Raw genomic sequence first — 23992 nt, forward strand, 5'->3', positions numbered from 1 at the left:
CCAAAGCCCAGTGGCCCCACCAAACACTTTTTCTCACTGTGCCTCGGGACACCAGCTTCTCTCTTCTTGCCTTTTCAATAGTCCAGTCTCTACTGAAACACACTAAAACCATGCTTTTTCCTTAGCATTTGAGAAAGTTTGCTTGTGAATAGGCATTGAGACATGGATATTGGTTTCTTACTGGGTGATGACCTTTAGAGTCCTATAGTGCTTCTGACTGAGTTTAGCAGCCTTTTGACTATTCTGGGCAAATCAACGATTTGGGGAAATAAACAAACACATTGAATTCAATCGCCAAAAATATTGGGGAGCACGAGTGATATTGTTTCCTTCAGGACCTCGGGTTTGCTGACCAGCAAACGAATATTTCATAGCCCCACTGATGTCTGGAGTCCATAAGCAATGTGGCATGGTTAGGTTAGGCATGGTTTGCAACCAAGACTGGAGACCCTGGGCTCTGTGGAAGGACAGCGTGGTCAAACTGAGGCACGAGGGGCAGCTTCTAAAAGTGGGGTAGTGACAGGCCATGGGTACACCACCTCCTCTCAAGTCCATGGCAAAGCCAGGGGGCATATTCTTCATCACCAGGATCCCATCTCTTCCAAACATTCCTCAAAGAAAGTAGGGTGCCCAAAACAGACCCATAACTAAACACAGAGTACAAACTGATGGTTGCCAAGGTTGTGGGGTGGGGCAAAAAGGAGGAAGGGGAGTGGGGAGGTACAGGCTTCCAGGTGTGGAACAAATAAGTCAGAGGAATGAAAGGTACAGCATAGGGCCTATAGCCAACGGTATCGTAATAGTGTTGTGTTGTGACAGGTAACGGGAAGCCCTAGGTCAACAGCGCAAGATGAAGAGAGTCCTCCAGGCTCCCCCTTTCCATTTCCTTCTTCTCTCCACAACTTGCCCTCTCTGGGGTGTCTTAATAGAGATAAAACATGGGACCACAGGGTGTGGATGGGGAAAGCAGAGAGAAGGAGTGGCAGGGGACAAAGAAGTGATTTTGGAAAATGAGCTAGATCGAGAGAGGCTAGTCCCTAGCGAATAGAATAATCAGCATATGATTGAAAAGAAGCACTGGATGGTGGGACAGCAATAAAGAGAAGAGGGGCCAAGGACCAAATCCATACGGACCTGGAGGAGGCCCTGCCTATTCGTATCACAAAACACCAAGTCACAGTGTTGTCTGTGTGCCTCGGCGGCACGAGGAACACTTTGCAGAAGTGAACCGGCCATCACACAAACTGCTCGCTGAAATGGCCCGGGTCTTGCAGGCCTCTAGGTGAGAAGCCGAGTCCGTGTAATGCAAAAACAAAGGCCCAGCCATATTATTCATTTAACTGAAGGGCTAGCTGGGCCAGTGAGGCTTTTAAGCCCTGAAAAGTTTCCTGTAGAGGAATTTCAGCTGCATTGAGGCTTTTATTTGACCTCCATCGACTTTCCTAATTGTACAGCACCTGGAAAGAGCATGACCAATCTCCGACAGCATCTCAGGTTGGTAGCTTGTGGTCTTTGAGGCTTGAGGTATCTGTCAAAGGCCGTCCCGTTAAACCATTCCGAGCAGTTAGTTTCCATGTCTGTCCCATTTGATCTGATCTGGTTGTTACCCACTGTACTCAATAAAATTCCAGATAATAATCACAGTAGCATCTATGGAAGTCTCGATAACATTATATTGTATTCCAGAAAGCTGTCATTGTTCCTCCACAAATATTACATGAGTTAATTCTGATTATGCAGCTTTAAATTAAGTGTACTTGGGGATAATAAAACATGTTCAGGATGAAAGTATTCTTTGAAAATATAGAAAAGGTACATATTAGAGATAATTTATGGATCTCCAAAACTTTATCATGTTAAATTTACCTAGTCATCTAACTTGGTATCAGTACCATGTACAAAAGTTTTTTTCTTTTTTTTTTTTTTTTAATTTTTTTTTTTCAACGTTTATTTATTTTTGGGACAGAGAGAGACAGAGCATGAACGGGGGAGGGGCAGAGAGAGAGGGAGACACAGAATCGGAAACAGGCTCCAGGCTCTGAGCCATCAGCCCAGAGCCCGACGCGGGGCTCGAACTCACGGACCGTGAGATCGTGACCTGGCTGAAGTCGGACGCTTAACCGACTGCACCACCCAGGCGCCCCGTACAAAAGTTTTTTAAAAGCAATACAGTCTTATAAATTTATTTCCAGCGGTTCTCATTATATTCCAAAATAACAATCAAATCCATGCACTTGGCTTCTTGCATTACTTGATGCTTTCCAGGAATTGTTTAATCCAGGAAAGAAGAATATCCAGTTCACTGACAGCTTTGTAGATTCCTTTGTTTCCAATCTGCAGATAAAATAGAGATATAAAAGCAGAAATTTTCACATTTTAAAAAACAAAGTACAGTATTCAAAAACAATGATTTAGGGGCGCCTGGGTGGCGCAGTCGGTTAAGCGTCCGACTTCAGCCAGGTCACGATCTCGCGGTCCGTGAGTTCGAGCCCCGCGTCGGGCTCTGGGCTGATGGCTCAGAGCCTGGAGCCTGTTTCCGATTCTGTGTCTCCCTCTCTCTCTGCCCCTCCCCCGTTCATACTCTGTCTCTCTCTGTCCCAAAAATAAATAAATGTTGAAAAAAAAAAAAAAAAACAAAAAAACAATGATTTGAAATACTTACCCCAAAAAATGTTTTTTTCATCCTGGTAATCGTTTTCATCTCTCTAGCTGATGGAGCACATGAAATCTAATAAATCAACAGAAAATACAGGTTATATTATTGAAGAGGCTGTAATAATACTTTTCTACCCATTCAATAAACATTTATTGAGCAGGTATAATGTTCTGGGCATAGATGTGCACTGGCAAATAAATAATAGTTGGTCTCTGTCATCGCAGAGCGCACAGTTCCATAGGAGACGCAGATGATAAATAAAGAAACTAACATAAAGTTACAAATTACAAGGTACAAGTAAATCTGTGTTTGTAATGCCGGGGACTCTCTGATAAGAATTTACAGGAATGGCCTACTTTCAACTGGATGGTCAGGGAAGGCTCTTTTGAAGAATGACGTTTAAATTAAAATCTGAAAAATGAGAAGGAACCAGTAGTATGGGAGCATGAAGAAAGGATAAAGGGCATTTGGGGAAGATGCACAGGAGAGAATAATTCAGGCACAGGGGAGGGTGTGTAAAGGCCCAGAGGCAGGAAGGCAGCAAGACTAGAGTAATCCAATCAGAGAGACAAAGGAAGCATGGGAGATGTGGGAACTTACAAGAACAAATTCCCTTTTTGGAAAATCATCCTGTCCACTACGTACATCGCACAGTACAGTATTCAGGCACTAATTGCCAGGAGAAAACATCAGGAAATATTAGTTTCTAAAGCAGGAGAAGGAGCGTTCAATGTTTTGAAAAGATGGCTTGTAACCAGGCTAGGAGAAACTGCCAATCTCCTTTGAGGAGGTGAATTTTCAAACCCTTTCTGAGCACAGAAATCACTTAGTAGTCAAGTAGGAGGTCATTAACATTGTCTTTTGCTTGCCCATGACTTTAGTTTTTACTTGTGGAAACTCAGTGCTAGAACAGACCAAGGAGGTGGTATAGGCCAATTCTTCTTGATTTACAGAAAAGAAAGCCAAGTCCCAAATGGTTAAGTTGCTTGCCAAAGGTCCTGTCCTAGTGATAAAATCGTGCTGGGCACATCAGTAAAGGTAACAGTTAAAACTCATGAAATGGAAGGGCTCCTGGGTGGCTCAGTTGGTTAAGCATCCAACTTTGGCTCAGGTCACGATCTCATGGTGACAGCCGGGAGCCTCCTTCAGATTCTGTGTCTTCCTCTCCTTCTGCCCCTCCCCAGCTTGCGCTCCCTCGCTCTCTCTGTCAAAAATAAATAAAAACTTAAAAAAAAAGAAAACTCATGAATGGAAACAGCTAAAAGACAGCACTTTTGAAACCAATAAGACATGGCCAATGTCAATCAGCAGGTCCCTTTAGGCCAGAACACAAAGAGAAAAGTGGGGACAATGGGCAGCATTCAGGCTCCTTTTCTTGCCAAGCAAAAATAGCTGAAATGATTTGACAGTTATATCCTGAATGCTGTTACAGGGCCTAATGGTGGTGATGGTGTCATGACTGCCCAAGTGGGGACTCTACTTTCAGGTATACACTGTGTAGAAGGAAGAGACCCCTCTTGCGCAAGGGGCCTCCCCGATTAGGCACAGAAGAGCTTGCAGACACAGAATGTTCGGGTTAAGGTATTGTTTACAGGACTCACACCATGACATTGGATTTTCCTGTGGTAAGAACCCTGAATTAAGAAGAGGACATTTCAGGGGCATCTGGGTGGCCCAGTCAGTTGAACAGCTGATTCTTGGTTTCGGCTCAGGTCGTGATCTCACGGTTTGTGAGTTCGAGCCCTGTGTCAGGCTCCTTGACAGTTAGAGCCTGCTTGGGATTTCTCTCTCCCTCTCCCTCTCTCCCCCTCTCTGGCTTGCTCGCTCTCTCTCTCTCTCTCTCTCTCTAAATAAATATTTAGAAGAAGAGGACATTTCAACCCAGACCAGATCCTGTGAGGCCAAAACAATGCGTGACAGATCCTGGACAGTGGTAGGCCATCCCAGAGAGTACAGTCAGAAAGAATCCATTCATTCATTACGCAAATGATGAAGTGCTCACTATGTGTCAGACTTCAGTGCTGAACCCTGAAGACATAATGATGAACCAAAAGAGTAAATAAAGAGCTGCGGACAGGAAATTAAAAAAACAAAAAAACAAAAGAACACCAGATCAATATTATTAGGTAAAAATTCAGCAGCTCCAGGAGCTCTCTACTTTATCTCAATCCCCCTGCAACTGAAGACAGAAACACTGAGAAGATTGCTACGTAAAAATAATAACAGTCAACAGGTATTATGTTAGTATTATGTATCAGGCACTAATCCGAAGGCTTTGATTATAGTACCGCATTCGGTCCTCACAATAACCCTGTGAGGTAGGTGCTATTGTTATCCTCATTTTACAGATTTATAAGTGGAAGCACAGAAGTCAATAGTATGCTTGTGTTCACACAGTAAGTGGAAGAACTGAGATCCAAACCCAAATATTCTGACTCTAGAGTCTGTATTTGAAACCACTCTATTATACCAAAAAAAAAAAAAAAAAAAAAATCAGCATCACTTGGAAAAGATATTCCAATTCAGCCAAACTCTTGTTGAAAACCTTCAAAATCCAGTTCCAAAGAGAGATTAGTTCAAAGATCTCTGTTCTGCATTATAGAAGGGAAATGCTGGAAATGGCTTTAGAGGACGAAGCTGATCGGCAGAGACAGAGACAGAGAAGATTTCTACGTGAAAATGGACGATGTGATAATAAGCAGAAGAAGAAATACTGTGGGGTGTGTGTGTGTGCGTGCGTGTGTGTTTCTTTGTTCATTTTGTTTTTCAGACTGGAACTACAAGAGTAAATTCGAGAAATAACCAAGTCTAGGTCCAGCCAAGAGAGTAGCTATGGAAAGAAATTCAGACAGGTCTGCCCATTATCGTATAAATAGACAGTTTGATTAGATGCTGATTCCTTCTGACCTGAAATTATCTAATAGAAAAGTAGTTGGTCCAAATCTTGCAATGGGATGAAAGAGAACTTCATAAGAGAATCAACATTTACCTAAATCCAAGGCACTGTAGCAAAGTTCTTAGGTGCAAGGATCGACCACAAAGTACAGAACCAAGTTACACGGCACAATATCCAGTATGCCTGTGCTAGGATGTAAAGATTTAACACCAAAAGTGGGAAGCCAAAAAAAAAAAAACAACCAAATTCTGGACCTTACGGAAGTTAAATATCATTAAGGCATTCCTTCTGACTGTGTCTCTGCCCAGAAAACTCCAGCCCGCAGCACATCCCAGAGCAGGGTGGGAAGGACAAGAAGGACTTCTGCCTTCACTCCACCTAAGAAGGGCGAGGAGAGTAAAAAAGGAGAAAAATAAGGTTTGGCAAAAAACAACAAGAACCACCTCCACCACCAACAGCAATGGCAAGAAACACTTAATAGTGCCAATGTTGCCATGGGAGCGTGCTGGTTTATGGGATGCTTTCTGGTGCCTTGAGATCCATTCACTATACGTGGCCTCCTAGTAAAGATCTGATGCAGAAGGTTCTTGTTTTCCTCACTGCTGTCAACATGTCTACAGACCCAGCAGAGCAGCCAGGTTTTACGGTCACAAGTCAGATGGCTTTGCCATCTAATATGCAATTAGAGAAATTTCTAATGCAGTGATTTCCTCTACCTTATATTTCCGTGTATAGTTGCATTTGCTGAAAACAATGCACAACAAAGGGTCAGCGACATTACTGTAGGAACAGATGCATGATTTGACAAACTCAACCAAAGCAGATGTGATCTAGACTGGAGGCCATTTGTTAGTAGAGCTAGAATAACTAGGGCTCAAAGAAAAGTATGAGATGTCAGAAGGCAACAGCCTAGTCATGCATCATTAAGTTAATACATTTTTATTGCATAGTTATTATACACTAAGCATACAATAGTGCCTCCACCCATATCACATTGATTAATTTAATTTTTAAAAGTAGCCTGCCAGGGGCACCTGGGTGGCTCAGTAGGTTGAGTGTCTGACTCTTGGTTTCAGCTCAGGTCATGATCTCATGGTTTGTGGGTTCGAGTCTCACCTCGGGCTCTGTGCTGACAGCATGGAGCCTGCCTGGAATTCTCTCTCTCTCTCTCTCTCTCTGCCCCTCCCCTGCTTGCTCTCTCTCAAAATAAATAAATAAACAAACAAACAAGTTTTTTAAAAAAGTAGCCTGCAAGATAGGGGCACCTGAGTGACTCAGATGGTTAAGTGTCCAACTCTTGATTTCAGCCCAGGTCATGATCTCACGGTTTGGTTCGTGAGACTGAGCCCCTCCTTGGGCTCTGTGCTGACAACAGAGTCTGCTTAGGATGTTCTCTCTTGAAATAAGTCAGTCAGAGAGAGACGGATTTCATATGATTTCACTCATACGTGGAATCTGAGAAACTCACAGATGAACATAGGGGAAGGGAAGGAAAAAGAAGATAAAAACAGAGAGAGAGAGAAACAAACCACAAGACACCGTTAAATACAGAGAACAAACTGCGAGTTCATGGGCGTTGCAGGGGGGTATTAAATGGGTGACAGGCATTAAGGAGGGCACTTTTCCAGAAAAGCACTGGGTGCCATATGTAAGAGATGAATCACTGGGTTCTGTTCGTGAAGCCAAGACTACACTGTATGTTAACTAACTTGAGAATAAAACAATTTTTTGATTTAAAAAGGTTTTTTTTTTAAGGAACGTTCTCTCTCCTCTCTCTCTCTGCCCCTCCCCCTGCTTGCATGCACGCACGCTCTCTTTCTCTCAAAATAAATAAATACACTTTTAAAAATAAAATACAGTAAAATAAAATAAAACAAAATAAGATAAAAGTAGCCTGCAAGATGAAAAATGGCCTTGGCACACAAGCGATGGCTCACAGTCTGCTCAGACAAATGGTGACGCAAAATTACAACACTGTGTGATAAATATTGTGATTTTAAAAAAATACAATTGCTCTAAGAAGTAGAGGCAGCTGGCTGCGGGATTCCATAAGACTTCCAGAAGAAAAACTCCAGTTAGCTGCACCTTGAAGGGTGAGTGTGGTGGAGTGCAGAGGCAGGGAGAAGAGCCAAGTGGGCAGAGGAAGCTCAGTGCTCCAGACTGAAGATCGCAGAGATGATCTGGACACCCTTCAGGTCTCAGCTAAAACGCCCAGATTCAACGAGCTGCTGTCTGGCCCCCAGCTTCCAGCCCCGCCACAGCGCCTCCTGCCGCCAGCTCCCTGCACAGCACCCAGCCCTAGCTGAGACCCGCTGAAACTGGCTGGCAGCATTTTCAAGGAGTTCTAAAAGGACGGAGATATTATATGTCAATTTTGGTTGTTACAGCATCTGGAATAGTGTTCAGCAAGCATTAGATGCTCACTAAATGTTTGGTGAGTGAAGGGATCAATGAACACAACGCAAGCACCAGCTTACAGCTTTGGGGTTCACAGGGCCTCTGGTTTAACAACAGAATGAAGCATGTCCCGGGCATCAGTGAGCATTTTGGTTTCTTAAAAACAACGGGATGAACAAATACAATCCGTAATTTTGTGTCCCCAATCTCCTCACGTTTTGAATAATTATACAAATTTGGATTATGTATGACCGCTAAAAGACAAATGGAAAATCCTTCTCCGCTGATAATGCTGTGGAAATGAAATACGTGGGTCAAGGACTAGACAGCTACACATGCTGTATTCCTGCAGAGAACTAACTGTACATAGTGTATTCTCCAAAGAACGACCTCAAATTCTTTCTATGAAGAGTTTGATTAGCTTATATCCTATCATCAACAAATGCAGCATTTTCACAACCACTGGAGGAATGTAAAATCGTACATAAGCCCCTATATTTACCTCATCACACGACTTCAGACTGGATTGCACCATCTTTTTTTTTCACACAACATTTCTCCATGTTCCATAGAAAAAACTAGAAAGAGTTTCCAAATACCTTCACTACAAACTCTTAAACGCTCTCAATGTAACTGTTTATCAGAATGAGTCCATGCATGCGGTGTTAACTAGACTTATTGTGGTGATCGTTTCATAATTGATACAAATATTGGATCATTATGTTGCACATCTGAAAACTAATATAATGTTGTATGTCAATTATATATCAAGAAAAAAAAAGAATAATTCCACGTAACGTAGCCCACGGAAAGATGGAGCTGTGCCCCATAATTCTGACAGAGAACTTATATACCGCTAACTAAGGAGCGAATTTGGCAACAAAGAGATTCTGTAATATCATTAGAAAATATATACACCAAGATTTAAACCGGTTACTCAAAAATGATCTCTTTATGTTTAAAGAACTACTATAAATTGTACACATTATGCAAGTTAACACTAACATGGGCACTGAAAAGGAATTTGTTGTTTAGGTGACCCATTCCTTTGGAAATTGTCGCCAAAATGTAATTGGAAGAAAATTAGTGTTGTGTGTAAGGAAAGCAATAAGGAAAGACACTAAGAATTTGACAGCACCGTTATATGCTAATAGACACTAGCATGTGCATTTAAGTCTTCCAACAACCACAAGATGAGATTATTGGTATTGCTGAAGACAGGTTTTGGACTGGACTTTGCACTTAATGAGAGAATAACACAGGGCTGGTCTCACTTTCTACTTCTAGTTTTATCAGTTCAATCGGTTGCAATTAAAACAACTTGAAACTGCCAGGATAAGTAACAGGCATGTTTTGTAAGTTGATAAGCTAGTTGCAATTAATGACACAGATTACCTGTTGAATACACTACAAGATGTGGAGACACAAATATTCTCTTAGCCAAGATTTACCAGACTTTAAAATTAAGTACATATAATAAATATAAAGAAATGTATTTAATTGAATGCCAATTAAAGGAGATAATGAAATCTTAAAAACTAGTGGAGTTTTTTTTCAGTGTCAGTTTCAACTTTGATCACTAGCAATTAGGCAAATTTTTCATGAATTCAACTAAGCAACTCGTAAGTTCCTTTTTATCTGAGAGTATTTGAGCATCATGAGAATCTTTAGGGGCACCTGGGTGGTTCAGTCACTTAAGTGTCTGACTTTGGCTCAGGTCATGATCTCACAGTTCGTGAGTTTGAGCCCTGTGTCGGATTCTTGTGCTGACAGCTCAGAGCCTGGAGCCTGCTTTGGACTCTGTGTCTCTGTCTCTCTCTGTCCCTTCCCCACTCATTCTCTCTCTCTCTCTCTCTGTCTCTCAAAAAAATAAATAAACATTAACAAATTTTTTCTTAAAAAAAATCTTTCATGTGTTTTTTCACATATGCATAGGTCAGCTTTCCAAATACCATTTAGCCAAATACTATGGCTAGCAAAGATTATAAAAATAAAAATGTTTACATTCCCCATAACTTATTTCCTTTGAATAATTATACGACCTGAATTGCCCAAATCAGACTAATTTTAAAATATAATATTTTATTAGGTGCTGCAAAATACCTAGAATGTTACAAAAAAAAAAAAAGGAGATGACATTCAAATACAGTGGTACCAGAATTCCAGACCAAATAGCTTATCATGATAATTATCATGGTTCTGTCTCTTAGGAGCGGCTTAATAACACGCCAATCTTGGTGGACTTAAAAAATGGAAGGCAGGAAGCTTGTAGAAGCCAGAAAGAGTCCTCAGAAATGAAAAATAATTTAAGTCCATGAGTTAATAATAACTCTAGGAGAAAATAACAACTCACTGATCACCTGGGAAGAATGTTAGAAAATCAATTCCTTATACTGAAAACTAGTAAAGAAAGAAAAAGAATTAAGTATTTGTTCTGCCTTTCTTATAAGATAAATTTCTCAGGCGAGCCAAGTAGTAAGGGTAGGTTCTGTTTGTGGAATTACCCCATTTATAAATAAAGAAGGTATAATAGAATTTTTAAAGTATCATTTTGCGGGGCGCCTGGGTGGCTCAGTCGGTTGAGCGTCCGACTTCAGCTCAGGTCACCATCTCACGGTTCGTGAGTTCGAGCCCCGCGTCGGGCTCTGGGCTGATGGCTCAGAGCCTGGAGCCTGCTTCCGATTCTGTGTCTCCCTCTCTCTCTGCCCCTCCCCCATTCATGCTCTGTCTCTCTCTGTCTCAAAAATAAATAAACATTAAAAAAAAATTTAAAGTATCATTTTGCAATGCCTTATGAATAAATATATCTAGACAATAATTAACGACTGCTAATATCATAAACATAAAAGCCATATACTATGTGTCTCTGATGAAAAGTACACAACCTTACATATGAAGTGATTCAGCCAAAACATCAAGCTGAATCTGATCAAGTATCTATGTGTAATTACCAATGTATGGAAAATAAAGAAAAACAAATTAAATGACAATGAAGATTCAATCCTCAAACTGCAGACTATGAGAAACTTTGTAAGGCAAACAATGCTATATCTTTAACAAATAAATTGGAAGAAGAACCAGAAGAGGAGAAAAGAAAAAATCTGAAAGAATTCATCCCTAATAGAACTGTACCACAAGATATGTTAAAGGAAATCCTTCAAAGAGAAAGAAGATATTACCAGATAGGAACCTGGGTCTACGCAAAAGAATGAAGAGTCTCAAAAATGGCAAAACACAGAGTTATAATTAATAAGTTAATAAAAGGGATAAAATGGAATCATTTAAAAAATCAATCGAAAAGAAGTCAGAAAAAGAAGAAAATGGAACAAAGGATAGCTGGATAAATAGAAGAGGAACAACAGGGTGGTCCCCAACCATATTAAACCCCCATCACATTTAAGGTAAATGATCTAAACCTACCAATAAAAAGATTGTCGGCATGGATAAAAACACACAGAACCTAAATATATGCTGCCTAAAAGAAATCCACTTTAAATAAAAGGCACAAATAAGTTAACAGTGAAAGGGCAGAGAAAGATATATCATGCTAACACAAATCAAAGGAAGGCTGAAGTGGTTCTATTTTTATCAGAAAAAGTGGATTTCAGAACAAAGACTATTATGAAGGACCATAGGGTACTTTTATAAAATAAAGGGGTCAATTCATCAAGATGATATTGTAGTCATAAATATTTTTTTTATTTTTTTTTTTATTTTTTTTTTCAACGTTTATTTATTTTTTTGGGACAGAGAGAGACAGAGCATGAACGGGGGAGGGGCAGAGAGAGAGGGAGACACAGAATCGGAAACAGGCTCCAGGCTCTGAGCCATCAGCCCAGAGCCTGACGCGGGGCTCAAACTCACAGACTGCGAGATCGTGACCTGGCTGAAGTCGCACGCCCAACCGACTGCGCCACCCAGGCGCCCTGTAGTCATAAATATTTACGCACCTGATAGCAGAACTTCAAAATACATGAGGCTTCTACCATGAATACTGATAGAGAAATAGAAAAATTCAAAATTAATGCCAGAGATGTCCATAAATGATAAAATAAGTTTAAAAAAATCAGTAAAGATATAGAAAAATTGGAAAATAGTGACAACTAGATCTAAGTGATATTTATAGAACACCCCACCCAACAGCAAGATATCAATTCTTTTCAAATACACATAGAATGTTTATCAAAATTAACCAAATTCTGGGCCATAAAACATGGCTCAACAAACATAAAAGGATTTGAGTCACATAAAGGATGCTCTTTGACGAAAATGAAATCAAATTAGGAATCAAAATCAAAAAGGCATCTGGAAAAATCCCCAAATATACAGAAACTAAAGGATTCCCTTCCAAATAACAAATGGATCTAAGAAGAAATCAAAAAGGAAACTAGAAAGTATTTCAAGGTAAATGAAAATAGCACAACATATCAAAGATTGTGGGATGTAGCTAAAGTACTTTGTACCAAAAGGGAAATTCAAAACACTGAATTCCTATACTGAAAAGATTAAAAAAACCTCAACTAATAACTTCAGCTTTCACCTTAAGAAAACACTGAAAGATCTCAAATTAGTGACCCAATCTTTCAACTTAAGAAACCAGAAAAAAAAAAAAGAGTAAACTCAAATGTAACAGAAGAAAGGAATAATAAAACTCAGAATGAAAATCAGTGAAATCAAAACTGAAAATCAATAGAGGAAATCAAACTAAAAACTGATTCTTTGAGAAGTCAATAAAATTGATGAATTCAATAAAATTTCAGGGGAAAAAAGGTGAAGACAAAAAATACCAATATCCACAATGAGAGAAATGACATCATCCCATACTATTACAAACATTAAAAGGATATTAAAGTGGGTCGCCTGGGTGGCTCAGTCGATTAAGCGTCCGACTTCCGCTCATGTCATGATCTCACGGCTCCTGAGTTTGAGCCTCATCTCGGGCTCTGTGCTGACAGCTCAGAGCCTGGAGCCTGCTTCAGATTCTGTGTCTCCTTCTCTCTCTGCCCCTCCCCTGCTCACACTCTGTCTGTCTCTCTCTCTTTCAAAATAAATAAACATTACATTTTAAAAATTTTTTAAAAGGATACTAAAGAAATAACATGAACAATTTTGTGGCTAAAATTTGGTAGATTTGATGAAATGAATAATAAAATTGAAAAACACAAATTATCAAAGCTCACTCAAGGAGAAATTAAGAATATCAATAGCCTTGCAGCTATTAAAAACTAAAATACTTAAAATACTTTAAAATCTTCCCATACACAAAACTCTAGGCAAAAATGGCTTCACTGGACCATTGGCTTCAAAAAATGGCTTCAAAGGATCAATTCTATGCAAGCCCTTCCAGAAAATGGAAGAGGGGAGAATACTTTCCAACTTACTGAATGAGATCAGCATTATACTAATTCCAAAAATGAGACAAAGATATTAAAGGAAAGGATATAAATGTCCCTCATAAACATAGATACAAAACTTATTAATAAAATTTTAGCAAGTTGAACCTAACAATACATGATAGGGACAACGCATTATTACCAAATAGACTACATCCCGGAAATGCAAAGTTGGCATAACTTTGAAAACCAATGTAATTGGTATCAATCGTCTAAAAAATAAAAATCACATGGTCATCTCAACAGGTGAAAAGGCATTGACCTAAATGTGAAACCTAAAAGTAGAAAAAATTGTAAATGAAAACATAGTAAAAGTTCTTTGAGACCTTGTGTTAAATAAAGATTTCTTAAATGTGGCACAAAAGGCATGATTCATTGAAGAAAAAAATTGATAAGTTAGACACCATCAAAATGTAAAATGTCTTCTCTTCAAAAGACACTGTTAAGATAATGAAAAGATGTCACAGACCAAGAGAAAAATATTTGCAAATTATATATCTGATAAAAGATTTGCATGCAGAATATACTTGAAAACAAACATATGCAAAACCCAGTGCGAAAATAACCAACCTCTTTTTTTAATGGGCAAAATATCCAAACAGACACTTCACCAAGGATATATTGATGATAAATAGGCAAATCAAGAGATACTCAACATCATTAATGACTGGGGAAATGCAAATTGAAAACACAATGTGATACCACAACTACACTGGCTGGCATGTGTAAACATTGACCATACTAAGCGATAGCAAGGATCCTGAGTAGTGAACTCTCACACACTACTGGTGAGAACGTAAAATGGGATAGTCACTTTGGAAAACAGTTTGGCCATCTCTTACAAAACATACACCTAACTTATGATCCAACTATGCCACTCCTAGGTATTTACCCAAGAGAAATGAAAATACCTGTCCAAAGACTTGCATACAAATATTCATAGCAGCTTTACTTGTGATAGCTTGAAAGCTGGGGGGACAAAAGCCCATCAGTAGGCAAACAAACAAATTGTACTACATCATTATCATAGAATACTACATGGCAATAAAAAAGGAATAAATGACCGATACACTCAGTAACACGAGTGAATCTCAAAATAATTATGCTGGGTGGAAAAAGCCAGACATAAAAGAGTGTAACATAGGCCATTTACATCAAATTCTAGGAAATGCAAAAAAATCTACAGTGACAAAAGGCAGATCAGTGATTCCCTGGGGACGGAGACAGATCACAAAGGGGCACCAAGAAACTTTTGGGGGTGATGGATATGTCCATTATCTTAATTGTGACGATGGCTTCACAAGGGTATACGCATATCAAAACTACCAAATTACACACTTGAACTATGTTCAGTTAATCGTGTGTTGATTATATCTCAATAAATCTGTTAATAAATACATCATAAATATTAAACATACCCAAAATATATATGGAAAGCTTACATACTACTCTTATGATTACTCTGATGCATGGGACTCCTGAAACTTCTAGCAGGTCTGACAGCAACTCATTTACCTTACTCCAAGCTTTCTCTTTCTATGTTTAATGAATGACACCCCCTCCCACTCAGCCCCCCCAGGTAAGAACCTTAGGCTCATCCCAGACTCTCCTCTCTTCCTCAGACTCTCCTCGCCCTTCCCTATGACCCGAGTGTGTTCACTGCAGCCACATTATTGCAATGCGTTTTATATACTTTTTTCTCCCTAGAGCCTCACCGCCCCACCTACATCCCTCTACCTTCACCAAAGAGCTTTCTCTGAAACATAAGAGTATGTGATCTTGCCCTGCCCTTCGATGGCTTTACGTTTTTCTTCAGGACAATCCTTATCCTTAGCCGGTGTTATCATGCCTCTCTTAGCCAGCCCTTTATTAGCATCTCCTGGCTAAAATCTAAACAACCAGCCTCCTCTAGACATTCCCCAAGCCATTCTACATTCATACTCAGTTACTTGCTGTTTCCTGAATATGATATGTCATTTCACACCATCAAGCTTTATTCAAGCTTCTCCCCCTGCCATTCCTGCCCCCTCATTCCCCAGGAAACCAAAAGCAGTCATCACCTCCTTCAATAATACATGCTCTCCAAACCTCAAGGTGGACAGAGTTAACTACCTCCCCCTTTGTGGTTCCACAGTGACCGGGTCACACAGAAAACTCAGCATCACACATGTCACATTTCATGATTCACTGGCCTTCTTTGTTTACATCTCTCTGCCGGTAAGAAGAGTACAAGCACCAGAGACCGGGGTCTTGATCAGACTGGTCTTTCTCACCCAGGACAGAACCTGGAAAATACAGAAGTAGGCCACCTGCTGTAAGCCAATTTGCAAAAATTCAGTTTACAAAACTGACTTGTTTCTTTTAACCATTTTAGTTCCAGTTGATTGGGTTTTCATTTGTCTTTACAACACCATTTGCAGGAAAGTTCTATATTCATAAGAAGAAATCATTCACTGACTAGAGCAGATGCTCAGTAAATTTATATTAAACAGATACCAACTTCTCATACCAAAAATACAAAATTATCATTGGCCAAAAGATTAAACCAGACGCAAGCACCTATTTCCCTGACAAAATGTCTGCGAAGGCTTTCCAAACTCAGGCTAATCCTCTGATTTTCTTTTTCAGCTTCGCAGAGGTGGCTGGTATACCTCTCAGCATAAACTCCAAAGTCTGTGAGACAAATTAACTGGGGCTAGCAACGCTTGACTTCAGGTGGGAGAAAGTAAGAAGGAAAGCCCTGAATTAGGTGGCGCTCAGGGAGGTTGAGTGGACGTGTGTGCTCGTATTTGGCCACAAGGGGGAGCCAGCCACTTTGGTACGCAGTCACAGCCCGCGCGGGAGGTACCCCACTGCTCCCACAGGCCGTGTGACCCAAGTCCCTGAAAGAAACATCTCTGTTGGCAGAAGTATCTTTTTTGACAGGTCTCTTTAGGGAAAAAAAAACTTCTCCAGAAATAAATCCAGGCAAACCAGAGTTCCTAGATAATTGTATTTTTCATCTAGAACGTTTCATGGTCTTGGTTATAGCCATCATTGAGTTCTCTAGCTATTTGAGCCGAGGAAACCCAACTGATGGGAAAATAAACACACCTTTTGGGGCTCCAGGCATCTAGATACACTCTACAGTATCAGGCAAGGATTTATTCTAGTGCCTCACCACCATTAACAACTTCATTTGAAATAACATGATATGAAATCGACTGACTAATGCAATGAATAGCACCTACACGGAGGAATCGGGGTTAAAACAAAAAGTGAAGAGAAACAGGATGCATTTAAAAGAAAAAGAAAAAACAAAAAACAAAAAAAAAACAAAAACGGGCTGAAGAGGATCCTGGTCTCCAGACACCGAAATGGAAGCAGCTCGATTGTTCATTTGAACTCCACCCCAGCCTACAGTGGCTGCCTTAGGTCTCATTATTTCCCCTATATCAAGTCCTTCAAGAGGTAGTCTCCTCCTCCTCAAATCTTTTAGCGGCGAAAACGCTCTTACTTATAACCTAATAGGCTGGCGGGAGGGGGAATGAAATATAAAACTACATAATAATTCAACTTAAATTTAAAAGGCTATTTATATTATTCCCTATCTTAAGATGACCTCAAAGGTAAAGTATAAAAAAAGCCAAAGAGAAGTAAGGATCTTTCCATTAGTTTAGGCAAGGGAATTGGCCCAGGGCATTCTCTCTCTTCTACAAAGAGGCACCAGGTTGTAATTTTTATCGTTGCAGATACATGAATGGGATCGGAGAGTTTATAAGACACCATGCAACCCAAGCTTCAAACAAGGACATAACTTAAACACAAACTAGCCAAAGAAAAAGAGAAGATAAATTCAGTGAAATTTTTTTACCTACCGACCACCTCACCCACATATAATGCCTCTGTGCTGTGGTCTGCAATTTGAGATCCTGAACACTTTGACAGACCCCAAGGAAAACACATCTTAACTCTTAAGTGAAACTCCACCTGCAACTGCCCGGAATTGAAGTCTCAGTGACCATAATGCCCAAGAGTAGAGAACTCGTTTCCATCTAGCAATCCAAGGACTGCAATAATCATCACTACCCCCCCTTCACACCGCCTGCAAGGTACAATCATAAGAGGCTGAGAAAGCATGCTTGGAACCCAAACAGGATCATAGAAAAGATTTACCATCCCCCACAGAGGCAAGTCGACTAATATTGCACTGACCCCAGCTTAATTGTTTTGCTTTATTTTGTTTCATTGTTCTGCACCGGTCTTTCTTACTGTGAATGTTTATAGAGAAATGTGGTCACTTTAACCTTCTTAATTAATTCCCCATTGCTTGTGGTGACAGTGGCCATACTGCATCATCAAATAACTTAAGGGCCAAAGAAGACATACCCCTGTTTTTATAAAGTTTGGACTGAGACCGTGCCTTAAAAAGGGTATAGCTATAAAAAAAAATTAGGTAAATAAGAAAAAAGCAATCTAAAAGCTCTCATCAATATGGCAAGGAAAGAAAGAGAGAAAGAAAGAAAGAAAGAAGAAAGAAAGAAAGAAAGAAAGAAGAAAGAAAAAAAGAAAGAAAGAAAGAAAGAAAGAAAGAAAGAAAGAAAGAAAAAGAGAGAGAAAGAAAGAAAAAGAAAGAAAGAAAGAAAGAAAGAAAGAAAAAGAAAGAAAGAAAGAAAGAAAAGAAGGAAATAACAGCCTAGAATAGTGTGTGGCACATGTTGGTGCTTAAGAAATATTTATTAAATAAGTGAATGAATCACTTGGGACTCATATACAGAGCAAACAATAAGTAAACAAACAAACAAATAAATAAACAAATATTGAGGATCATTCCATGGTATTTTAGATCTCCAAGATGTCGTATGTGCCACTTCTTAAGAATAATAAATATTAAAAAAAGAAACAATAAGTATTGGCATTATGAGTTACTCGTGGTTATTCAGTGCTGGTTCACTGACAATAAACTCTCCATTTGGACCACAAGCCACCAATTAGAAAGCCCCTTTTACTCACCCTTGCTGTGGAGACAGCTCCCTACATGCTGTTTTCTAGGTAGGTTTCTAGGATTAAACTCACTGTGTTTGCTGTGCATACTTACACAGCGGCTCAATTGCTGCCTAAGGCTATGAAATTCTTCCACAAAGTGTCTTTCCTTGCAGACTTGTAATTGGAGTTGACCAAAAACATCGTCCATGAAGAAGGACAGAAGCTGTTCTTGGAATCTGCAGTTTTTCTATAAACAAGATATGAGAAATCGCATAAAGTAAACCGTGGGATATAGTTTTTGTAAAATGTCACGGCAATCCCCACCTGATTATGACGTAATGACCACCTGGAAAAATTAAAATGCAGGAGGGAAAGCATCAAACAAGTAGAAAGATGAAAAACATTTTAAAAACCCTCTGGCTCACCATAAATAGCTTTTTTGTTTTCTTTTTTAATAATCGTATATTTTTTATGCGGTCTTCCTACAATAAAACAAAGGGAGATAAGTGTTATCCAGAATTAACAAATGTCCGTCAGGTCATCATTTTAAGCAGAGCCTGATACTTACTGGAATTGTTGCTTTGAGCCATGCCGCCTTGACGTAGAGTCTGTCAACAGCTTGGGACAGTGTGCCCCTTGGGTAACAACCTTTCGCAGAGGAAGATTGCTTGTGCTTGGCGATGACAAGAGACAGAGTGGCAAACAGCAACCCAGACCTCAAAATGCAATTCGCCTGCATCTCCCTCCACCCCACTCTGGGCTCCTGTCGCTCGCCAGACAGTTTCTTGTGCTGGTTCGATGATCGGATAACCTACTTACTTAAGCCCTCAAGGCCACCTCTTCAATGAGATCCTGTGGTAGATAACTTACAGTTTACAGAGAGGAAGATCACTCCGGCTGTTCTATTTTTTTTTAGAGCTTGCTTCATAACCAAAAAAGCTTTGACCACGCTATCTGTGACACTAAGAAAAAGCACAAGTTTACTGGGAAGGTTAGGGCCCCCTTTTCAAAAAAAAAAAAAAAAAAAAAAGTCAAGTCAGAACCTCAGTTGCCTATCACAACAGATGCATTGTTTTAAACAGGTTCATGACATGCCAGTAAGGGAGACTCATCTCCGGGAGGCCGTGTGATTTTTTTTTTTTTTTTTATGTCCATATGAAAAATAAAATCTCCTTTTTAGCCAATATCCCCGCCCCCCCAAAATTAACCACAGGTAGAGTGGAGAGCCCTGGGAAACTTGCTCATGATCTCCTATGGGTTTTACACATATCCCTTGCAGAGTCCTTCGCCAGGCTCCCTCTCTTCTCTCAGCAGCCACCTTTCTTTAGCCAGCCAGCATTAAGACCCAAGAGAGTTTTTCCAATTTTTCTCAAGAATCTTTCCAACTCAGAAACTGTAACTCCCCTAACATACTCGAGATTTGTTTGGCATAGGGACCTGGGGTTAAGGCCCACGGTTTAGTAAATTCTCTATCATCTCTGTCCAAGTTGACTGCCCAGCTTCTAGCGCTAGACTTTGAGTAGCATGCACATTTCTTAAGGAAAGAGACCCAACCTTTCTATCTCTGAATCCTTAGCCCCTACCCAGATGACGCCTCATCTAAGGAAGCACAGCCGATGTTCGTTGAAAAAATGCTTTCCTTTCTACGCCACAAAATGCTACTGTAACTGTGTTGTTTTTTTATTCCATCAACAAATTTCTGTCGAGGATCTGCCTATACAGAGACCTGCCTAGGTACCAGGGGGACTATAAAGGCAGATGGTCCATGGAATCCCATCCTCAATTCTGCCCCAGTCCTTCTGATAGTGGTGACAGGTATGGTCCATGTGAGGGAGTAGCCCCAAGCTAAGAAGTGGATGTGGCCTAGAATCATATAAGGAGAAGCAAAGACAAGGCACCAAAGCCTAGCATGCGCAGTTAATGTAGTACTCGAGCAAAACAAAACTGGAAGCTGGTTGTGAGCAAGAGATTCCTCAAAACTAGTCAGTGACAGGGGCGCCTGGGTGGCGCAATCGGTTAAGCGTCCGACTTCAGCCAGGTCACGATCTCGCGGTCTGTGAGTTCGAGCCCCGCGTCGGGCTCTGGGCTGATGGCTCAGAGCCTGGAGCCTGTTTCCGATTCTGTGTCTCCCTCTCTCTCTGCCCCTCCCCCGTTCATGCTCTGTCTCTCTCTGTCCCAAAAATAAAAAAAAAAAAACAAAAAAACAAAAAAACAAAAAAAAAAACTAGTCAGTGACAGACTTCAGAATTCAAGACAAATGTCTAAATCAAGACCACCAGGCTGGCAAAGGAGCGAAGAGAAAGTAGGAGTGAGAGGTCCAAACACGGGGGAATATTTCCTGCTGCTTCAAAAAGTAGGTAGATTTTGCAACACCGGAAGTTTATGCCCACAGGACCAGCTCTGCTGTGAAAGACACACTCTCTGAGGTGAGATGGGAATGTTCACAAAGAGCTACAGCAGAAGACAGCTGATTGGGAGCACAAAGGGAGTTCACTGAAATTTTACAAAAATTCGGGAAAAGGAAGAATTCTTTTTTAGCTAGGAGTAGCTTAAAGGTGTTTGAACTGGGACATGGAATATCCCAAGGTGGTGTTTTGTTTTGTTTTGTTTTGTTTTGTTTTGTTTTGTTTTGTTTTGTTTTTGAGAAGAATGATGCCTAGTATTCAAAATTCCTTTATAGAAAAGAGTATGAACTACCAGGGATCAAAAGCCCAAATGCTTTCAGAGGGTGTAGGATTAACATAAACACCCTGGGTAAACGCATATGGGACAGTCGGAACTAAATTGCTTACATTGCCACCAAACCTAAAATCTGCCTAATTATACAGCCTGTTAACACACCGTGTGGGTGCACTAAAAGGACCACACAAAATACTTCCAGGAGCTGTACACTGCCTTGAGCAGCTAATTTGGGGGTCCCTGGTGTGCGGCAACAAAACATAAGTGCAACGCGAATCGCTAATATTGGTAAATGAATACGTGTTCTGACGAATTTTTAACTCCTACTGGTTGCATTTACATAAATGTCTCATGTCCCTCAAACTATCAGGACCCAAGGAAGATCATAACATCCCAGGGATGCCTCCGCTTTGATTCACAACCGACTCCAGAAAACTGGCCATTTCCTTATGTCTGAAAACTGTATCTCCCTGTGGACCATAGTCATCCTACATCTTAGTTGGCACCTCAGCCTCATTAGGGTCCTTCAAACAGTCCAATCTGGCCCCCAAAGGATGACAAGTGATAAAGGAGACTCAAAACACACGTCCTAAAGACAATTCCAACAGGGGGTTCCAAAAGTGCCCCCAAGTAACAAAAGAGCCATTAGAATAAGTACGTGATATCCTTGGGGCACCAGCTGAAACACAAGTCTCTCTCATTTTGGATGTATTTTTATTATGTCACTTTTATAAGTTCCTTATACAGAACTACATAAAAATGGCTATTGGTTACAAGGAGATTTGGTTTTGAAACTCAGATGCAACTACCCTACTAGTTGTATAGCCATGCGGAAGTTGCTAATCCTCTCTGAGCTTTAGTTTTTGTCGTCATTAAAATGGGACAATAATTGTACCTACTTCAGACGGCTGTCATGAGCAAAAAATATGATAATATCAATAGAATGCTGAGCACAAGGGCAGCTACAGATGCACCCTGCAAGTGGTAACTATTACATTATTATTTTTCAAATAATAAATGTATCTTAATCTGTCCAGGTTCTATACCAAAATACTACAGACTAGATAGCTTATAAGCAACAGAAATTAATTTCTCACCGACGTGAAGGCCGGGAAGTCCCAGATCAACATGTCCGCGTGGTCAACAGTCTGGTGAAGCCTGGCTTCTGGGTTGCAAACAGCCAGCCTCTCACTGTGTCCTCACATGGTGGAAGGGGCAAGGGATCTCTCTGGAGCCTCTTTTATAAAGGCGCAAATCCCATTCATGAGGACTCTGCCCTCATGACCTAACCACCTCTCAAAGGTCCCACCTAATACCACCAACTTGGGGTCTAGAGTTCAACATATGAATCTAAGACACAAGCATTCAGACCACAGCAAAATGCATGTGCAATACTCTGAATAATGTTTAAGTCTCTCACAAACTTTCAAAAGTGTTGAGAAATGGTTGAAGAAAGCAAATGGTTGAATGGTGAGGAAAGCAAAGGATGAACAATGATCTGACCATATTTCAAAGAGTATGCAGGCATGAGGAATTCAATTCACCTCCACACACATCCAGAAAGCAGACCGGGGCCATTAAGTGGATATTTTAAGGCTGCTACTCCTACATAATGTACAGGAGAACATTTAAACAACTGATCTGCCCCAAAGCACAGCTGGCTACCCCAATTCCCAAACGCCGGTATGGCAGCCATTTTCCTTAAAATTCAGCTCCACCCTCACACACCCAAAAGAATGCTAGCAGCGCCCTCTGATGGTCAAGCATCTAATGAGCAAAATGGGTTTCATGCAGAGAATCACAGCTCACTTTGAGACCTCTCCTCTGTAGGAGGAAAAAAACAACACCCATTCGGGTTCCTCAATTGCTAAACGATTTAGTTGACTCTAAGACACATTTGCGGTTTGGCTTTTTTCTTTCCCCCACATCTTAATATCTCTGAAATCACAACCTGTTTTATAATCCATCCTCTTATAATTACATCACCAAGTCAGCCCATACACAGTTGTCCTTCCCTGTGCAGTCGCCAGTCATGTCCCCACTTCAGACTGTGTGCATGGCTGTTAGTACGTGTGTTGAGTTGAATTGCTGTTCAAATATTTTCAGAAAGATTGCACTATGAGTCAGCAATGAAATGAAAGTTAATGTGTTCACAGAAAGGCACAGAACAGCAAAGGGATGCAAATCTGCTATTAGAGAAGCAAGTATTTGTCTTTGGAAGAATGACCAAAATTACATATTTTCTTGCAAGGCAACAACCAAGTGCTAAATATTAAGCAAGCACTGCATCATAGCTTAATCAGAAGCACTTATTTCCTTTCTTAGTGATAAAATAATGGTGCAGCTTTGATCATATGGTATCTTAAATTTGTTGAAATATGATGTTTAATGACCTCAGTGATTGGCATAATTCCTAAGGATCACAAATCCTAAACTCTACATAGCTATAAATAAGAAGTAGGTGGATCTACTTTAAACTAGTCATTCTATTTGTAAAAAAACCCTGAAACCCAATATTTTTTTTTCCAGGATAGAACCAGAAGATAGAGATAAGAAATAGTCATAGATTGATAAATATACTTAATACAATGATATCTGGGTTTTGTCCTTTCAGAAAAGGTAGGTCCCTCTCTGTCAGACAATTCCACCCAGGAAACATGTTTATCTTATGTTTACGTCATCAGAGGGATGGATGAGAACAGGCTAGAGAAGGAATGAAGAGGGCTCTAAACGGTCTGAAGGGGCAAGAAAGTGGATCTGGAACCTGGATTCATGGAACAGCATGAAGAGGAAAAGTGCATGAAAACCCTCCGAGCATCTTAGCCTGTGTTCCCGGTTCTATGCTGGGTGACTTATACTCTGTATGTCTTCCCCGTGCATCATTCATTCATTCATTCATTCACCAAATGTATTTTGAGCGTTTGTTATCTCCCAGGCTTACTGGGGCTCAGTATGCACCAATAAACAGAACAGAAAATGATTGATTTCATAAAACATCCTCGCGAG

General features: G+C 40.3%; 1 protein-coding gene across 1 annotated transcript; it reads right to left on the reverse strand.

The window, feature by feature from the left end:
• Positions 1-2167: 2167 nt before the first annotated feature.
• IL26 (interleukin 26) lies at positions 2168-22188 on the reverse strand. The gene is made up of 6 exons (XM_045463106.1): positions 22084-22188; positions 18876-19269; positions 18733-18789; positions 18420-18554; positions 2663-2728; positions 2168-2334 (listed from the first exon to the last, which is right to left on the reverse strand). The coding sequence occupies exons 2-6, from the start codon at positions 19044-19046 to the stop codon at positions 2248-2250; spliced, it is 516 nt and encodes a 171-aa protein (XP_045319062.1). The 5' UTR covers positions 19047-19269; positions 22084-22188; the 3' UTR covers positions 2168-2247.
• Positions 22189-23992: the final 1804 nt, after the last annotated feature.

Source organism: Leopardus geoffroyi, chromosome B4 (assembly GCF_018350155.1).
Source record: "Leopardus geoffroyi isolate Oge1 chromosome B4, O.geoffroyi_Oge1_pat1.0, whole genome shotgun sequence".
Taxonomy (NCBI): domain Eukaryota; kingdom Metazoa; phylum Chordata; class Mammalia; order Carnivora; family Felidae; genus Leopardus; species Leopardus geoffroyi.